General features: G+C 43.1%; 1 protein-coding gene across 6 annotated transcripts in view; it reads left to right on the top strand.

The window, feature by feature from the left end:
- Nucleotides 1–16,070, top strand: part of XYLB (xylulokinase) — an 88,484-nt gene that overhangs the window by 2,019 nt on the left and 70,395 nt on the right. For 5 of the 6 annotated variants that reach the window (XR_012088187.2, XM_020779774.3, XM_020779773.3 and 2 more), the window contains exons 3-8: nucleotides 1,500–1,569; nucleotides 4,932–5,012; nucleotides 6,874–6,960; nucleotides 7,751–7,879; nucleotides 8,943–9,008; nucleotides 10,755–10,827. Coding sequence is in view for 5 of the 6 variants with exons in the window: in XM_020779774.3 (XP_020635433.3) it covers nucleotides 1,500–1,569; nucleotides 4,932–5,012; nucleotides 6,874–6,960; nucleotides 7,751–7,879; nucleotides 8,943–9,008; nucleotides 10,755–10,827 (506 nt within the window). In the remaining variant the exon portion in view is untranslated. The remainder of the gene's footprint in view (nucleotides 1–1,499; nucleotides 1,570–4,931; nucleotides 5,013–6,873; nucleotides 6,961–7,750; nucleotides 7,880–8,942; nucleotides 9,009–10,754; nucleotides 10,828–16,070) is intronic. The other variant, XM_073002845.2, reaches the window with a different exon arrangement.

The raw sequence follows: 16,070 nt of genomic DNA, 5'->3' as shown, positions 1-16,070 counted from the left end.
TCATCTACATCAGGGGTCAGGGAACTTTTTTTTAACCTTTTACCCCCCCTCCAAACATTTATATATGCTGATATTACCCCCTTGATTTGAAAGGAAGGCAATTGTACATTATTTTTAGCCGCTCCACTGAAAATAATGACATGCCCCAAAACTATAAATGCAAGTATAAAAAAGCATGCATTACTCCTTTGCATGCGCTTTTAAAAAATAGATAAAATGCGAACTTCTTGATGGGCCCAGATGCCTTGTGGGCAGGAGCGGCAGCGGCAATGTGGGCCCTCCGGCAGCCCTGCACCAGGAGGGGGAGAGGAAGAAAAGCACAGCTGGTGAAGGCCCCCCCCCCCGGTGCTCCGGCTTCTCCGAGCCAAGGGCGAGAGAAAGGTAGCTGGCGGTGGCTCCCCCTCCATCTCTGACTGAGCTCCCCCTTTTTGGGCGACTCCGGGCAGAAAGCCAGTGACCATCCCGGCCACTTCACACGTGCGGGCGACCTGCTCGCATGCCGCACTGCCCAAGCGGGGAAACTGGCATCCGGACGCTGGCCAACCGCCCTCCCCACCTCTGCGCTCACCTGGGACCGACCAGCCAGTCTGGCCCTGCCACACCACTGGGAAAGCACGTCCTTGGCAGGGGGAGGCGGGCGCTGCAGGGCCGGCAGGTCCAACGGCCATGAGCTCAGGTGAGGCGAGGCGGGAAGGGGACCTCCTCGCCAGTGCACTGGGCAGGCGGGCATGGGCAGGAAGGGGAGCCCCAACCAGGGCTCCGCCGGGCAGAGTCCAGCTGGCCCGGTCCACTACCCTCCCCCTGCACTTTGGAGGCGAGGAGGGCAGGCGCGTGCCCTGTGCAGTTCTTCACCGGGGCTCGCTCTCCCCGTGATGGAATCCCCGCCTACACACAGCCTGTTGGAAAGAAAATGCATGGGGGTAATGAGGACGGTCGCGCTGCCACGACCGTCCTCATTACCCCCAGGATATTCATTTTTGCCCCAATTGGGGTAATTTACCCCTGTTCCCCGACCACTGATCTACATAATGGGTCAGAGAACTATGTTCTGACCCAAAAGTATTTGTGTATGGTAACACTGGAGTGGGTAGTTTTGCTGGCATTTTCCTAGTAGTTACAGCTTTTTAAGGTTAACTGCCCTAATAACCGCTAGTGTTACTTGACCACAAATGATAACATGATGAAATACTATATAGAAAAAAAAAGCCTGCTGCTTATATACCGCCCCATAGTGCTTCAAGCACTCTCTGGGCGGTTTGCAAGTTATTTATGCCCCCACCTGCGAGATGGGTCCTCATTTTACCAACCTTGGACGGATGGAAGACTGAGTGAACCTTGAGCCGGCTACCTGGGATTGAACCCCAGGTTGTGAGCACAGTTTTGGCTGCAGGACAGAAGTTTAACCACTGTGCCACAAGGCTTTATTATGCAAAGTAAAGTACAGTAATTGCCTTAATTCTGTTTTTGTAAAATATTATTTATTATTGTGTTTTTTGTAGCACTCAAGGTGGTGTCTATGTTCATAACGATAGATTGACAGTAACATCTCCTGTATTAATGTGGGTGAAAGTAAGTATTCTGTTTTTGATGCATGTGCAAGAAAGAGAGGTCAGGGGCGTTATGCAAAATATCCCTCCCGTTTTGTACCCCACCTGTTACCCCGGATGTTTACTTTTCTGAATATGCAATGCTGCCTATATTTATGTAGTACATTTTCTGTGCTGGGTGAGAAAAGTCAGATGCTTTATTTCTGGGCCTGTCTTTGCATGAACCCTCTCCATCATCAACAAGGAAACAGGAAAATGAAGTAATTATCTAGTGCAGAGATTGTGGCTGGGAATGGAAATCCCCCTTCCCTCCTTAATTAGCAGTTGCCATTGTTTTTAACATTGGCTGCCTAACTCTATCGGTATAATTAGATGATTCAGCTTCCTAGCTCAGCATTATTAAAATTGGGTTATACAAGACACCATTACATTTGCAAGACAGTTTATAATTTGCTTGTTTTCTCTCTTTTTTGGGGGGTGTTGTTAAGGATTCTTTTCATATTGCATTCTTTAGTTTTGTTTCATTTAAAAAATTTCTTTAGGTAATCACATTTTGTTCCATTATTGGCAGTAACAGATGTGTTGATTTTGAAATGATGTCAAAGATGTTTGGGATTCAGTTCAGTGTTGGCATAGATATATTATTTCACCGCTTAATTAGTTCCCATCAAAGCTGTGTTCCTTTTGCCAATACAGTAAGTCCGGTTTCTATCTCTTTGTTTTATGGAGAAGAGAGATATTTCTGGTTTCTTACTTGTTTGTTTAATACCAGGCCTTTTTTTCAACCGTAATTTTAGTTCTTGATGATTTTAATTTTAAACACATATAGTTGGAAAAGAAGCTGAGTTTGCTTTGAAATGGAAGTCTTATTCAGACCTCTCTTGTGGTCTCCTCAAGGGGAAGGACTGCCTGAACAGGGCAACTTCTGTTACCCATGGAGTTTTTCTGTGCAGTTGGTGATCCTGAAGAATATTGCTCCTGATCACGTATAGCAGACCATCCTTTTCACTTGGAAATAGCCACAGCCAGGGGCAGAGTAAGAACTCTGCCACTGCTCACACTTTCAGATTAACTCAATTTTAAATGCCCGAATAGGACTTCAGCCCTGTGCACATCCATTTTAGATGTAAGGCTCGCTGAGTAAAGTTAGGATTGCAACATTGCCAAGTATCAAATACACCGTTTAAAATGAAATAGAAATATATCCACACGTCTTAGGATCAAAACATTTACCCTTGGTGTATAAGTAATGTACTTGAACAGTTTCTCTGTCCTATCATAAGCTTTTCTCACCTCTGTTTCTTGCATTCTGATGTGATGAATTTGCACGTCTTATTGCAGATGCACCTGTCTCTCCTGTAATTAACAGTCTAATCACAGGAAATACACATTTCTGTTAACGTCTAGTTTAATCCTCAGTCTGCTGAAAATTTTGTAGATTGTATCTTCTTTGGACAGAAAGGTTCGCTATTTGGATTGCTTTTGGTGCTGTTTGGTTTGTGGCATGCACATGTACTTAGAGTGATCCAGCCCACCCGTTTTTATAGCTGTCTCACTTCTTTTTGGCACAGTAGCAGGACATGATGGAGTGACTGAGAACCACAGAATAACAGCCCGACCATGTGTGCTATAATGCTGAATGCTGTACAAGGCTGCGTTATGGGGAGTACTGTTTATAAAACTGCTATCCATGTAAGGACAAGAGAATTTATCTCCTTGTGAACATGAACCCAACACAAATCCAGGTGTCATAGAGTATAGGATGTTTGCAGCAAGGCAAAGCACATTTTGCTCTCAAGTCAGTAAGCCGGATTGTAAACCCATGCTTAGGCTCTGATTTTATGCTGGTACAAATCTGTTTTGTTATTTCCACATTGGTTGTGTTCAGTTGAGTCTAGCAGATGGTTGAACCTTCACACTCTGTGCCATGCAAATCTGCACAGTAGAACCTCACACATGTTTGTTGGGCTTTTTTTTCTGGTATGTGTTTGCTTTCAAGTCTTGAGCTGGTGTAGGATTGGTCTGTGGCATCCTTGAGCGATGTCTCATGCCAGTCTGGTAGTTGTGTTGTACCTACACTTCTGCTGTTGAACTTGATCCAGGGTAGCCCAGAAGTTCTGAAGCACATCAGGATCTTTTGCATGGATGAAGGCCTATTCCATCTGATGTGAATGATTGATGATAGCCCTAAATATATGAAAGAACGGAGAAGCCTTAGTGTGGGTGGATAAAGCAGCTCCTCTCTGTTGTACCAGTAATTGAATGCAAGATCTTGTGAATACATTCTTTCGAAAAGTTCTCCGTAGAGGCTTCTGAAATAGAAGATACTTCCAACAAGCTCACCATTTTAAGTTCACTGTGTTTTTCTTCCATCTGTTTTGAGAAACGGTACTTTGAAAATTGTGTAGGGAAAGATGATCACTGGATGAGGGTTTGACTCTTTCTCTGTGCACTTGTTTTCTACGGATTCCACCTCCCAGAATTCCAGGCACATAGCTGTGTCTTCACTATCAATCAGAACTGAAAAAATGTGGTAGGTAAAGGTAAAGGTTCCACTCGACATTTAGTTCAGTCGTGTCCAATTCTAGGGTGTGGTGCTCATCTCCATTTCCAAGCCATAGAGCCAGCATTTGTCCGAAGACAGTTTCCGTGGTCACGTGGCCAGCGCGGCTAGACACGGAATGTTGTGACCTTCCCACTAAGGTGGTACCTATTTATCTACTCGCATTTTTACATGCTTTCAAACTGCTGGGTTGATGTGAGCTGCGACAAGTGATGGGAGCTTACTCCGTTGCGTGGATTCTATCTTACAACTGCTGGTCTTCCGACCTTGCAGCACAGAGGCTTCTGAGGTTTAACCCGCAGCGCCACCACGTCCTTGACCAAAAAATGTGGTATATGTGCTGTAATTGTTGGGAAAGAGATCTCACCAGAATGAATGAAAATTGTGACCTATTTGCCTATGTATTCACACCCATACATCTGTGTAGAATGATCAAGTTTCCTTTTATTTATTGACTCTGCTTGAGGTGGGATGAATAGTTAGGTTTTGACTGTTGTCTTATTATTTCATTTTTTTTCTTCTCTGAAGTTTCGTTACTGACATTATATGCCATCAAATTGCTTCCAACTTATGGTGACCCTAATAGCGCTTTCAAGGTATTGAGATGTTCAAGGACTGGTTTACTTTTGGTACCCCTTGGTGGATTTTTATGACTGAGCAGGGATTTGAACTCAGGTCTCCTGAGTCCTAATCTGGCGCTCTCTCTACTACAGCATGCTGACCTTTAGTAGACACCTACTGCCTGCTTAAATCTGACTTCCAGAAGAACTCTACATTTTTTACAACACTGTATTCACTCTGGATCGTCTCTGTTCTTCTAGGCCTTAGATCTGATTTTGGAAAAGATGAAGTCTTCTGGATTCAATTTTTCTAGAGTGAAAGGTTTGTCTGGAGCTGGACAGGTTAGTTAACTAAAAGACATAGACTAATCAACATAGGAGACTTATACAATTATGCTGTAATCTTTTTCTTCTTATAATGGCTACACTAGTGATCATCCTAAACTATTCTTATTTGGATATTACTGAATGTGGCAAGAAGCTTTTAAGCACTGAAAATCTTATTTACCTTGAGATTTGGTCTACCTCATAGAGGGAATGCTGTAGACATAGTATATCTTGACGTCAGCAACACTTTCAACAAAGTGCCCCATGAGATCCTGATTAGCAGGCTAACTAGGTATGGGGTGGATAGATCTAGTGTCAGGTGGATACACAATTGGCTACAGAATTGTACTCAGAGGATGATGATTAATGCATCCTTCTCTAACTGGGAGGAGGTAACAAGTGGGGTACCCCAAAGCTCAGTCCTTGACCTGGTGCTCTTCACTATTTTTATTAATGACTTGGATGAGGAAGTGCAGGGAATGCTTGTCAAATTTGCAGATGATACAAAATTGGTCGGAATAGCTAAAACCCTAGAAGACAGAAACAAAATTCAAAATGACCCTGATGGGATGGAGCACTGGGCCGAAAGCAACAGAATGAAATTCAACAGGGAGAAGTGCAAAGTCCTGCACCTCAGAAAAAGAAACCAATTGCACAGTTACAAGATGAGAGGTACCTGGCTTGGCAAAACAGCGAGCGAGAAGGATCTTGGAATTGTCGTAGATCACAAGCTAAATCTGAGCCAACAGTGGGATGTGGCTACAAAAAAGGCAAAAAGGCAGGATCTGTTTTCAATCATCCCAGAGTGCAGGACACGCAACCATGGGCTCATGTTAAAGGAAGCCAGATTTCGGTTGAATATCAAGAAAAAACTTCCTAACTGTTAGAGCAGTACAAGAGTGGGAACCAGTTACCTCAGGAGTTGGTGAGTGCTCTAACACTGGAGGCATTCAAGAAAAGCTTGGCTAATCACCTGGCAGATCTGCTTTGACTGTATTCCTGCGTCGAGCAGGGGGTTGGCCTTGATGGCCTTGTAGGCCCCTTCCAACCTCAGTTTTCTAGGATTCTATGGGTTCTAAGATTCCAGAATGAACTTCCATACACTGTCAAGCATGAATGTTACTAGTTCTTTTGTTGGTTTTAAAGCTGAGATTCTCAGAAGGATGAATGCTGTGTCCATTACTACATCCTATGCAGTTCCTGTGTTCTTATTTGATCTTAGCGATCATTGCCTGAGCTTGAAAGTCTTACTTTTTGGATTAAGATGTCCAGAAATCCCCAGATAGGGTGGCAATTCTGAGAGAGGTGGCAAAACAAAACAAAAAACGAAAACATGGACATATTTTCAGACTCTGATCATTTCTGTGATTCTGAGACTATGTAAATATGAATGGTTCATCTTCTAAGAACAAAACAGGGCATTCTTCAAATCAGACAGAGGTTCCTTTAAAATGTAGTCAGCACTGCAAATGTGTGTTGTTAACGCTCTGCTTAATTAATGTGAGGTGGCAATCTGTAATTGGCCAGTGGGAGAGTTAATGGAATAAATGTGTGTATGTTTGTAGGTTATTTAGATTAGAGTTATTTGTTGTTGTTACATTGCTATCACATTATTTCTGACTTACGGGAATATCCTGTAAATGAATGACCCCCCCCAAAAGTCCTATAAATAACATCCCTGCTCAAGTCTAGGTTATGTTGAAAATGGCTTTTCTTTTGCATAATGAGTTCTTATCTCACTATGACTTTATTGTCTTTAGAGGACATGTGTGTGCAAATTCTGACTATATGCAATTAAGAAAGAAAAAAAGGAAATTATGAACCCCCATATTCTTCTGCTTGCATTTTATAGTTTTCTCCTCTTTTAATTTAACAGCAACATGGGAGTGTCTACTGGAAGGAAGGTGCACACTCTGTCTTACAGAACCTGTCACCTGGTCTCCCTTTACATCGGTCGCTAAAGGTAGCCTTTGGAATTTGAGGAGGAAGTTCATCTCTGCTGTCACCCCGCTGACTTAATAGCTTCCCTTTCTTTTCCTTTTATTTGTTCACAGTAGGAAAAAAAGAAAAAAAATACACAAGGGTTTGCTTTGTGTTTTTCTTAGCAAAGAGCAAAGTCAAACGACAATACAGCTTTCCTTTTTTTTTTCTCCTCCGGATTGAAATGCTTGACTTTTTCATATTTGTTCTTAAGAAAGAAAATAGCAGGGGATTGTTTCATTCTCTGCCCTTCTGCCCCTCACGGTTCTGAAAGCTAAGTAGAGTCTAGGTTGGTTAATACTTTGATAGAAGTATAGCAGGGGGAGACCAGGTATCTCCAGGTAATGTTAGAAGCGAATCCAGCCTGGATTCTGGAAAGCTTCTGCCACGCCGTACCACTTAACTGTACTAAAGGGGCCACCATAAATTAACTCTTTTCTCCCTTGCTGCTAGTGGAAAGGAGGATAGTGGTGGACATTGGCTTTCGGGAGGTTGGCATACCTTTATTTTATTTTGTGTGACCTTAAGGAATGGAGAGAGACGGTCATGGCTTAGTCTTACCTCCTTTATAACAGTGAGAGAATGGAGACCCTTTTACCTGTGTAAGACTCTCTGAAAAAATGGTGCATTTGTCATCCCCCCCAACCCATAGTTATACAGAGAGGATGTGTGCAGTGGGTACTCCATCAGCTTGCAAGTTTCGTACTGAGAACCTGACATCTCTGTGGCTGTGTCTCTGACATCTCTTCTTTGCAATCTTCTGCCCCCAATAGTCTTGCTTTTCTGTCAGCAACAGCCCTGTGTGGATGGATTCCAGTACAACTGCTCAGTGCAGCACCCTAGAAAAAGCTGCTGGAGGGGCTCTGAAATTGGCCGAAGTCACCGGCTCACGAGCCTATGAGGTAAGAGCTGTCTGAGAAGAAGAGACCAACACGGACTTGCTAAGCTGACTTTGAAACATGGCTTAATCAAGAGGGTTTTAGGATGAATGTAAGGCTTAGGAGGAAAGCTTCTAATTAAGGGCACAGTGGCCATGTGACTTAATGGTGGCTTCATAGGACTTCAATCAGAAGAAGTGTGCTTGGACACATGCAAACTTCTGAAAAATAAAAACTTGTTCAGCGGTTCCCCACATTAGTCGTCAGATGTTCTTGGACTAAACCTCCCGGGAGCCTTCACTATGAGCTGTGCTGAATAGGATTTCTGGGAGTTGTAGTCCAAGAACATCCGGGGACCCAAGGTTGGGAACCCCCTGAACTAGTTAAAAGATGCAGCAAGACTTCTGGTTTCACTTTTGCTGACAATAATTAGTAGTGCTTTAAAGTCCACTCTAGACCGTCTGATGCAGTTGAATTTTAAGTGGAAAACATGGCCACAAATCCGTTCTGAAAAGAAATAGAGAGGACAACAAAAAATTCATGGCATGGATGGTGTCACTGGGTTTGATCCAGAGCTAGTTATATGTAGAGTAGACCCACCGAAATCAGCCATACTTAAAGTCCTGTTGATCTTGGTGGGTCTACTCTAAGTACCATTAAGTCCAGGCTCCTGTTTGAATTTGGATGGCAAATATAGACTAAATGCTAGCAGGCAGCCAGTCTTCGTTCTGAATGATAAATAATGAGTAATTTTAATTTATGGGAACCTGATATAATACCTACATTGTGCTCAGATCATGCCTAAGTAACTAAGACTACTCAGTCTGTTGATTTCTCATTTCCAAAAGAGAAATTGGAATCAGGAATAGTCTTTTTATAATTCCACCCCCCAAAAAAAGCAAAATTCTCATAAGACATCAGTGCATTATCGTCTGCTTTGTCCTTGTTGCACAAAATAACAGCTTCCATCCGTCATGAGATAAATTAAATACCCAAAGTGTAACGTCCTGAACTCATTATGTTGAGTTAATGATTATTGAGTCCATTTACAGTTTGTGTTCCTAAGCACTAGATTGTCTTTTCTCAGCGTTTTACAGGAAACCAGATAGCGAAGATTTACAGCCAGAACCCTGAAGTCTACACACAAACTGAGGTTGGCTATTCTTGAATTTACTTAGTGGAAATTAGTCCGATTCTTTGTTTTTGTTTTAGTATTTTGGAAGAGGAGTGTAAAAAGCAAAACGAAAACCCAGTGGTACGAATCTTACCGGCATAGATAAGGCAAAAGAAACATTGGTAGACGGAAAACATCTCTGTGGATAGAGATCTAGTAAGGGCTGCCGCCATTTTGTTAAGTGACAACCTCCAGTTGTGTCCAAAATTTGTATGGTTTTAACTCAAGATGTTGTCCTTTTGCTCAGCGCACATAAAAAGATACCAATGGTGTGTGGAGACTCCCCTGATTTGGGTGCATTTCCAATTTGAAGGACAACTCTCGCCCCTCACACCCAGTGTGACAAATGGCTATTCTGGCCGGGGATGATGTTTGGCTGATGGGGAGAGTATCAGCTTTGCAGAGACCTGTGTACATTAACCATTTAAGAACTGAGCAGGCTGGATCATCTTTCACGTTGAAGTCTTGCATCAAAGCAAGTTGGCACTTTATGCTCTTGGGTTGTGTTTGAGATTCTCCAGCGTCTGGTACTGACAGTCAATATTTGTCAAGCAGTGACACCCTTTTTTTAACCTTTCAGATCCCTCCTTTCCCCCCCTATAAAACCTTTGCTACAGCCCCTTAATCTTTGTTTTCTGCTGCAACACTGTGTGTAAGTGAACAGATTAGTCTTCATTCTCTGCTAAAACAGGATGCGTAAGGGAATAGACCCCACACTCTTCTCCTGATTACCTTCCTTTTGTGCTTCCTCTTCGCTCCCCCTGGGACAAAGAACCACATGTTGTCTTTTATTAATGGCGCTATGTAAATACTTGCTAGCTGCCAACATCACCTTCTAAACCAGCCTTTCTCTTCCTTGTGGCGAGAGAAAGGAACAAATAACTTTTGCTAGTCTAAGTGGCATTTCACTTTATATACAGGAAGCAGACTTATAATTTGGAATAGATTCCATTTAACCCATCACTGCACTTTGCCTGATGATGGCTTACTGTATATACTATACTAAGAGGGAGACTACATGGCCCATTTAGCTGTGTTTGGAGCACTGCAAGGATGGGCTTTTAAAGATGACATATTTGCTAGAGAGCACCAGCCTGTTCCCAGAGCATTCCTACCTACACCTTTCTGGACCCTGTCAAGGGGCTCCTGCTTTTCTGGTGCAGATACGTTTGCTCTGGTTTGGATCGTTTCCAGCGCATGTGATCACTGGAACCAGTCCAAAGCAAGCCTTCCTCTTTCAATTTGCCAATATTGTGAAGTAACTTAATGAGGAAATCCCTTCAGGATATTGGCAAATTAATCAGAGAACAGGGGAAGTGAATTTTTTTTAAAACAACACAGACATTATTTGTTTATTTATTCAATTTTTATATTGCCCATGTAACAAACTGCTACTCTGGGCGGTGTACAACAAGAATAAAGACACAATTCACATGGGAATTGCCTTTTTTTCCCAAAATGAGAAGTAGTCAGAAGTAATATTTTGAGTAAAACACATGTGTGTGAGTGTGGCAGTTAGGCACTCTTAAATCCCCGTTGTTCAAAAATAAAAATAAAAAGTCTTAAGCTGTAGGTGTTGAACTCTCCTGCTGAAACCATAGGTCTTCGGTTGGAAGCAAGGGGACTTTAATGTGCTTAATGTTCATTGAATGTATCTTTGATCAGTTGGTAAATTGAAATGATTCTGCTTGGCCTTCACATTCTCTCCCATCTTCCCTTTTCCAGCGGATCTCCTTGGTCAGCAGCTTTGCAGCCTCGCTCTTCCTAGGTGCTTATGCACCCATCGATTATAGTGACGGTAAGACTCTTCTGTCTTTTGTACTGCCCTTAGACCAACTTAGAAGCTTCTCCTCGAGTAGCGGAAGGAAACAAATGAGACAGGATTCCTTATGAATGAAGCAAAATCCAAAGCCTGCAGATGGGCAGTATCTTTTCGAAGATCAACTGTACGTTTTCAAGATATGGAGGTTTTAAGTCCTCTAAAAATGTTTCTTGGACTAGACCGCGGTAGGAAAGTGCAGCCATGAGCCCAGAGGGACATTTGTTAACTTCTGGGACTCTTTGGGGGAGGGGGGGAAACGTTAAACAATAATATCGGTCTTCAAATTAAAAATTTTTTTTTTGCCTTGGGGGGTGTTGTATCCACTAATCTTTGCATTAATTGTGTCCTCTTGTCACACTGCATTAGATATATAGGTAAGGTAAAGGTTCCCCTTGACAAATGTCCAGTCGTGTCCAACTCTAGGAAGCGGTGCTCATCTCCGTCTCCAAGCCATAGAGCCAGCGTTTGTCTGTAGACAGTTTCCGTGGTTACGTGGCCAGTGCGACTTGGCACGGAACGCCGCGACCTTTCCACCGAGGTGATACCTATTTATCTACTCTCACTTTTACATGCTTTCGAAAGGCTAGGTTGGCATAGCATATAAATATAGATATATAACATATATAGTTAAAGATCAGCATCTCAGTAAGAATGCAGATCCGTGCGCTCCCTCCCAAATTTGGGCCTTTCCATGTGCAGAACTCAAAAAACCAATAAAGATCTCCATTGATGCTAATGGCACCTGCTTTCCATGTTTCTTAAAGCTTATATAGGATTTATAAAACAGACGGAAGGATGGTTCTAGCTATTCTCAACCTTTTTTGGCCATGGCCATAAACACAATATGAAAGAAATATAGGCTGAATCAGGATTGTATAAGTTGCATAACAACCCTTATAAGGGTAGGACGTGAAGAATTGCTTCCAGTCTGTGGCCCCCATCAAATGTGCCAGGACCCCCCAGAGAGCCCTATGGCCCCTGTTGAGAATTGCAGGTTTCAACCTTCATAGAATCATCGTAGGATTGCAAGGGACCTTTGAGGTCTTCTAGTCCAACCCCCTGCCCAAGGCAGGAGACCTCATACTATCCCAAACAGATGGCTGTCCAATCTTTTCTTGGAAACCTCCAGGAATGGGGCACCCACCACAATCCTCAGCCCAATGTTGCTGGTCCTAAGTGAGGCGGCAGCCCTATGTGGTCCCCCTTAGGGAACAACAGGAGTTGCATGTAGTTTGATCTTTAAAGGTTCTCTAGACCAAGATGGCTAGAGTGTACTCTGCAGACAGTGTACGCCCCATAGGACATTTTGTGGTCTCTTGGTTTCCCCCAGAGATCTATGCCTTCAGCTGCAGAACAAACAAAAGTTACTTTCCCCCCTCTTCCCAGATGCCTCCAGACATGGCCTTGTTCATGTTGAGAAAGTAGGATGTGGTCTCTCTAGCCCCCTCCAGCCCCAGAAGTGAAAAAAAAGCAAAACAGTCAAAAGCAGAAGTGCCATCCCGGGCATTTCCAGATTCAGGTGATTAAAAGAAAAATTCTCCCCCACCTCCGTTTCTGGCCAGCCAACAGCAAGTGCTGGGGGTGGGCTGGGGGCATAGCTTTAGACTCCAGGCCCACCAACGTTCCCACCCTCTTCACTAGACAGACAGTTCCTTCTGCTGTCCTAATACAGTCAGTCAAACAATTAAACACCGGGTTCCCCATCCATCCGAGTTTACTGGCCAGCTTTAAGTGTTGAGTTGGAAGAAACAATGGATGGAATCGGCTGTCGATCAAAGTATTTAATCCTTATTAAAAGTAGGAGGGAAGCGGTACCCGATGAGAATGCTAGAAAGGCTCCAAGAGGGTCCATGGGCTCATTCATTCTAAAACATGGTTGAAAAACTAACCAGTGTTCTTTTTTGCCCATGTGGCATAGAGCAGCAAATAAAGAGGGCGCTGCCTAGTGAAATCTTTCCTGAGGAGCAATTTTAGAACAGCCATCACGTGGCAAACATAAAGTATGATTGATCCACAGTGTGTGGTTTTGTCTGCACACTACCTTTCCCTTTTATTTCTTTCACAAAGAATGCCTTTCAAATAGTGTTCAGGTACTCACTCGCCCTCTTCTTCATTTCTGCAGGATATTTAGTATTTTGGTTGAGCAGGTTATAAAAGACGTTGCCAGTTGTTCTATTCTTCAGTAGAACAAATATTTTTTTTTAAAAAAAGTGGTAAGCTGCGGCAGAAATGTATGTGTCAGAAACCAAAATCTAGAGTGGAGTTATGGCCGGTTCTTTGTGGCGCAGGTCACTTCCTGTAAAATGCTTTGCACGTTTGTTGATTAATTGTTTGTTTGTTTTTTTAACACCAAAAAGCTATATTAGAATGGCAAATTATTTCCATTTACCCTGTGCGGATTTTTTTAAAAATGAGAAACTTGAGACCAAACTTAATTGTTTAGTATTGCACTTTCTAAAAAGTGGCAAAAGAAAACTTTAACCTTTCCCTGCCCCCCAACAACCTGCCTTAATTCCTCCCTGTCCTCTATACTCATCCCAGTTGTGTTGTCCTAGAAATGGCTGAAATTGTAGTGGGGGCAAGCAAGGTCTTGATTCCTTCCAAGGAGCTCATAGAGACTTCCGAAATCCTGACAACAACTTTGTTGAAACTTTGTCATGAACCCAAGGCTCTGCATTGTGAGCTTTATAGCAAGGGAGGAATTTGAACCTGGCTCTCCAGCAATCCTTCTGCTACACTCTGAGGTTATATCTTTCAAAAGACACTTGAGAGTAGTGTGCTTTCTTCATTGGACTTCAGTTTGAGCTATGGATGTCGTTACTTTAATTGTCAGATTATTGGATGTTAAATCCTCAGCTCAGTTTTGGGGATCCTTTCTGTCTCTCCACTAGAGATGGGGGTATTAGTATATGAATACAAATATCCCCGCACAGGTGGCATTAATGAAGGTCCACTCACCGATCCGACACGGATGGCGTGATTCTATGGCTCTGCAGGGTGTGATCCGCTCACCGCTTCTGGCAGGAGGCAGGAGGACATGCCTCGCTACAAGGTCAAAGAGTGGTGAGTGGATCATGCGATGCAGAGCCATTAGTAGAATGTGCCGTCCGTGTCGGATCAGTGAGTGGATCGTCTGGATCCTCATTAACGCCACCTGTGCAGGGGTATTCGTACAGTATACGAATATGAATACCCCTATCTCTACTCTTAGTGATCAAGGAGTGGCTCACGGGCTAGTGGGAAAGTTCCCTTCTGCTTGGCCCATAGCCATAGTCCCTTTAACATTCAGGAATAGGACTAAGGTTTTCCTAAAGCTAAATAGTTCAGTGGTTTGGGTATCCGGATGTGGAGCCAGGAGTTGGCAGTTCAGTTTCCTGGAAGAAGAGCCAGCCTGTGTGGCCTTGGGCAAACTGCACAGTCCCAGGATGCCTTCAGAAGGAGGAAATGGTAAACTTGAGTGCTGTTCTCTTCCTGGAAAACCCTGAAAACGGGGGTTGCCATCAGTCAGTATTGACTTGACAGCCCACGATGATGATGATGAATATGCTTTGGTCCTTAAAAATTTTCCTCTTTATGAAAATAGCAATGTGCATCCCTAGTTAACGTTGTGTCAATGTTTGTACAGTTGCTAGTAAAAAAGCCGGCTGCATTCTCTGGCCCCTCGAGTAGTACTGATCAATATTGCTTTGCGCTGAGATACTGTATCCCTCCTGTCTGTTTATTGAGTCTCTCCATTCATCCACTTATTGAATCCACTTTTCATCTGAACATTGACCTTTCTCTGTATTTGTCATTGAACCATGACCTGAGGGAGACAGGGGCTATTCATTTCTGTTTGGTATCTGTGCAGTGTGGCAGCTGATGGAAGTGATTGAACGCTCTTGATGCGAATCTCTGGAGCAGTGCCACTGTTTAGATTGTTGCTTAATGAATGCTAAGCAGAGGATGGATTTCTCTTCCTTTTTTTCTACACCGGTCTCTCTAATAACATATGAAGGTAACAAGACATTGTGCACTAGAATCTTATACTTGCAGATACCCTTGAGGATGCATTCTGATTTGGTGGCTGCTTAGCAGTGACATACCAGTATTAACCAACACTAAAGATGTTCCAAGATTTAAGCTTGCACTTGCATTTCAGAAACTGGAAATTATTTAGTTATTACATTTATAACTTGTAACTTCCAGAAGCTGGGCTTGCAGTAAAAATAATTCAAGGATCGACCCATAAAATCATGTCAGTCTGGAAATTAAAGCCTGTCGCTGTATTGACAGCTGCCTTTTCACTTGTAATATGTCTGCTATAATTCATAATGTAACTATTATTAAAATTCAGCAAGTTGTCTGAAGGTTCGATAGAGAAAAACTGATGTAACCCTTAAAAAAGGGTAGGTTGGCTGGGCATATAATACTGACCTTAGATCTTGGGGGATATGTATTCTCGAAGGCTTTCACGGCTGTGATCTGATGGCTGTTGTAGGTTTTTTTGGGCTGTCTGGCCATGTTCCTGAGGTTTTCTTTCCTAACGTTTTGCCAGTCTCTGTGGCCGGCATCTTCAGAGGACATCTTCACAACAATACACCCACAACAAAAAAACACGCTGATCACCATAATCGCCCAATCTCCTGAAAAGGACAAAAAGCTATAAATACTCAACTATCCTACAAACTGCACCAGAGCACAGACAGAGTTCTGACTCCTGTCCTCTGAAGATGCCGGCCACATAGACTGGCGAAAGGTTCGGCAGAAAAACCTCAGGAATAAGGCCAGACTGCCCGAAAAACCTACAACAACCGTGGTGGGAGATAAACTTACAATTTGAAGATCGGTCTAGAAATTGGATAACTGGTTCCGAGTCCTGATCAGTGAATAACCTAGTCCTATGCATGTCAACACAGAAGTCCCATTGTCTTCAGTGGACATATTCCCAGATAAGTACATGTAGGATTTCAGCCATAACCTAACACAAAGTAAAAAGCCTCTTGTGCTTCAGATATTTTGGACTATGACTCCCAGTGAGTCCAACTAACATGGATGGGGCTGGGCCATTGTAGGTCATGAAATTTAGAGGGTACCAAATTTTCTGCCCTTGACCTCAAAGCTGGGCCTTGCCATGCCGGTGGCTTTCATGACTCTTAATAGATTTTTAAAGATGGGATTCATGGTGTTAGGATACTTACCTGAAGATCAGTAGCTGGGAAACACGGTATACAAGGCTA

The sequence above is a fragment of the Pogona vitticeps genome, chromosome 6 (assembly GCF_051106095.1).
Source record: "Pogona vitticeps strain Pit_001003342236 chromosome 6, PviZW2.1, whole genome shotgun sequence".
Taxonomy (NCBI): Eukaryota; Metazoa; Chordata; class Lepidosauria; order Squamata; family Agamidae; genus Pogona; species Pogona vitticeps.
Note: the sequence above shows the minus strand (reverse complement) of the source record. Positions and strands in the feature narration are given on the sequence as shown.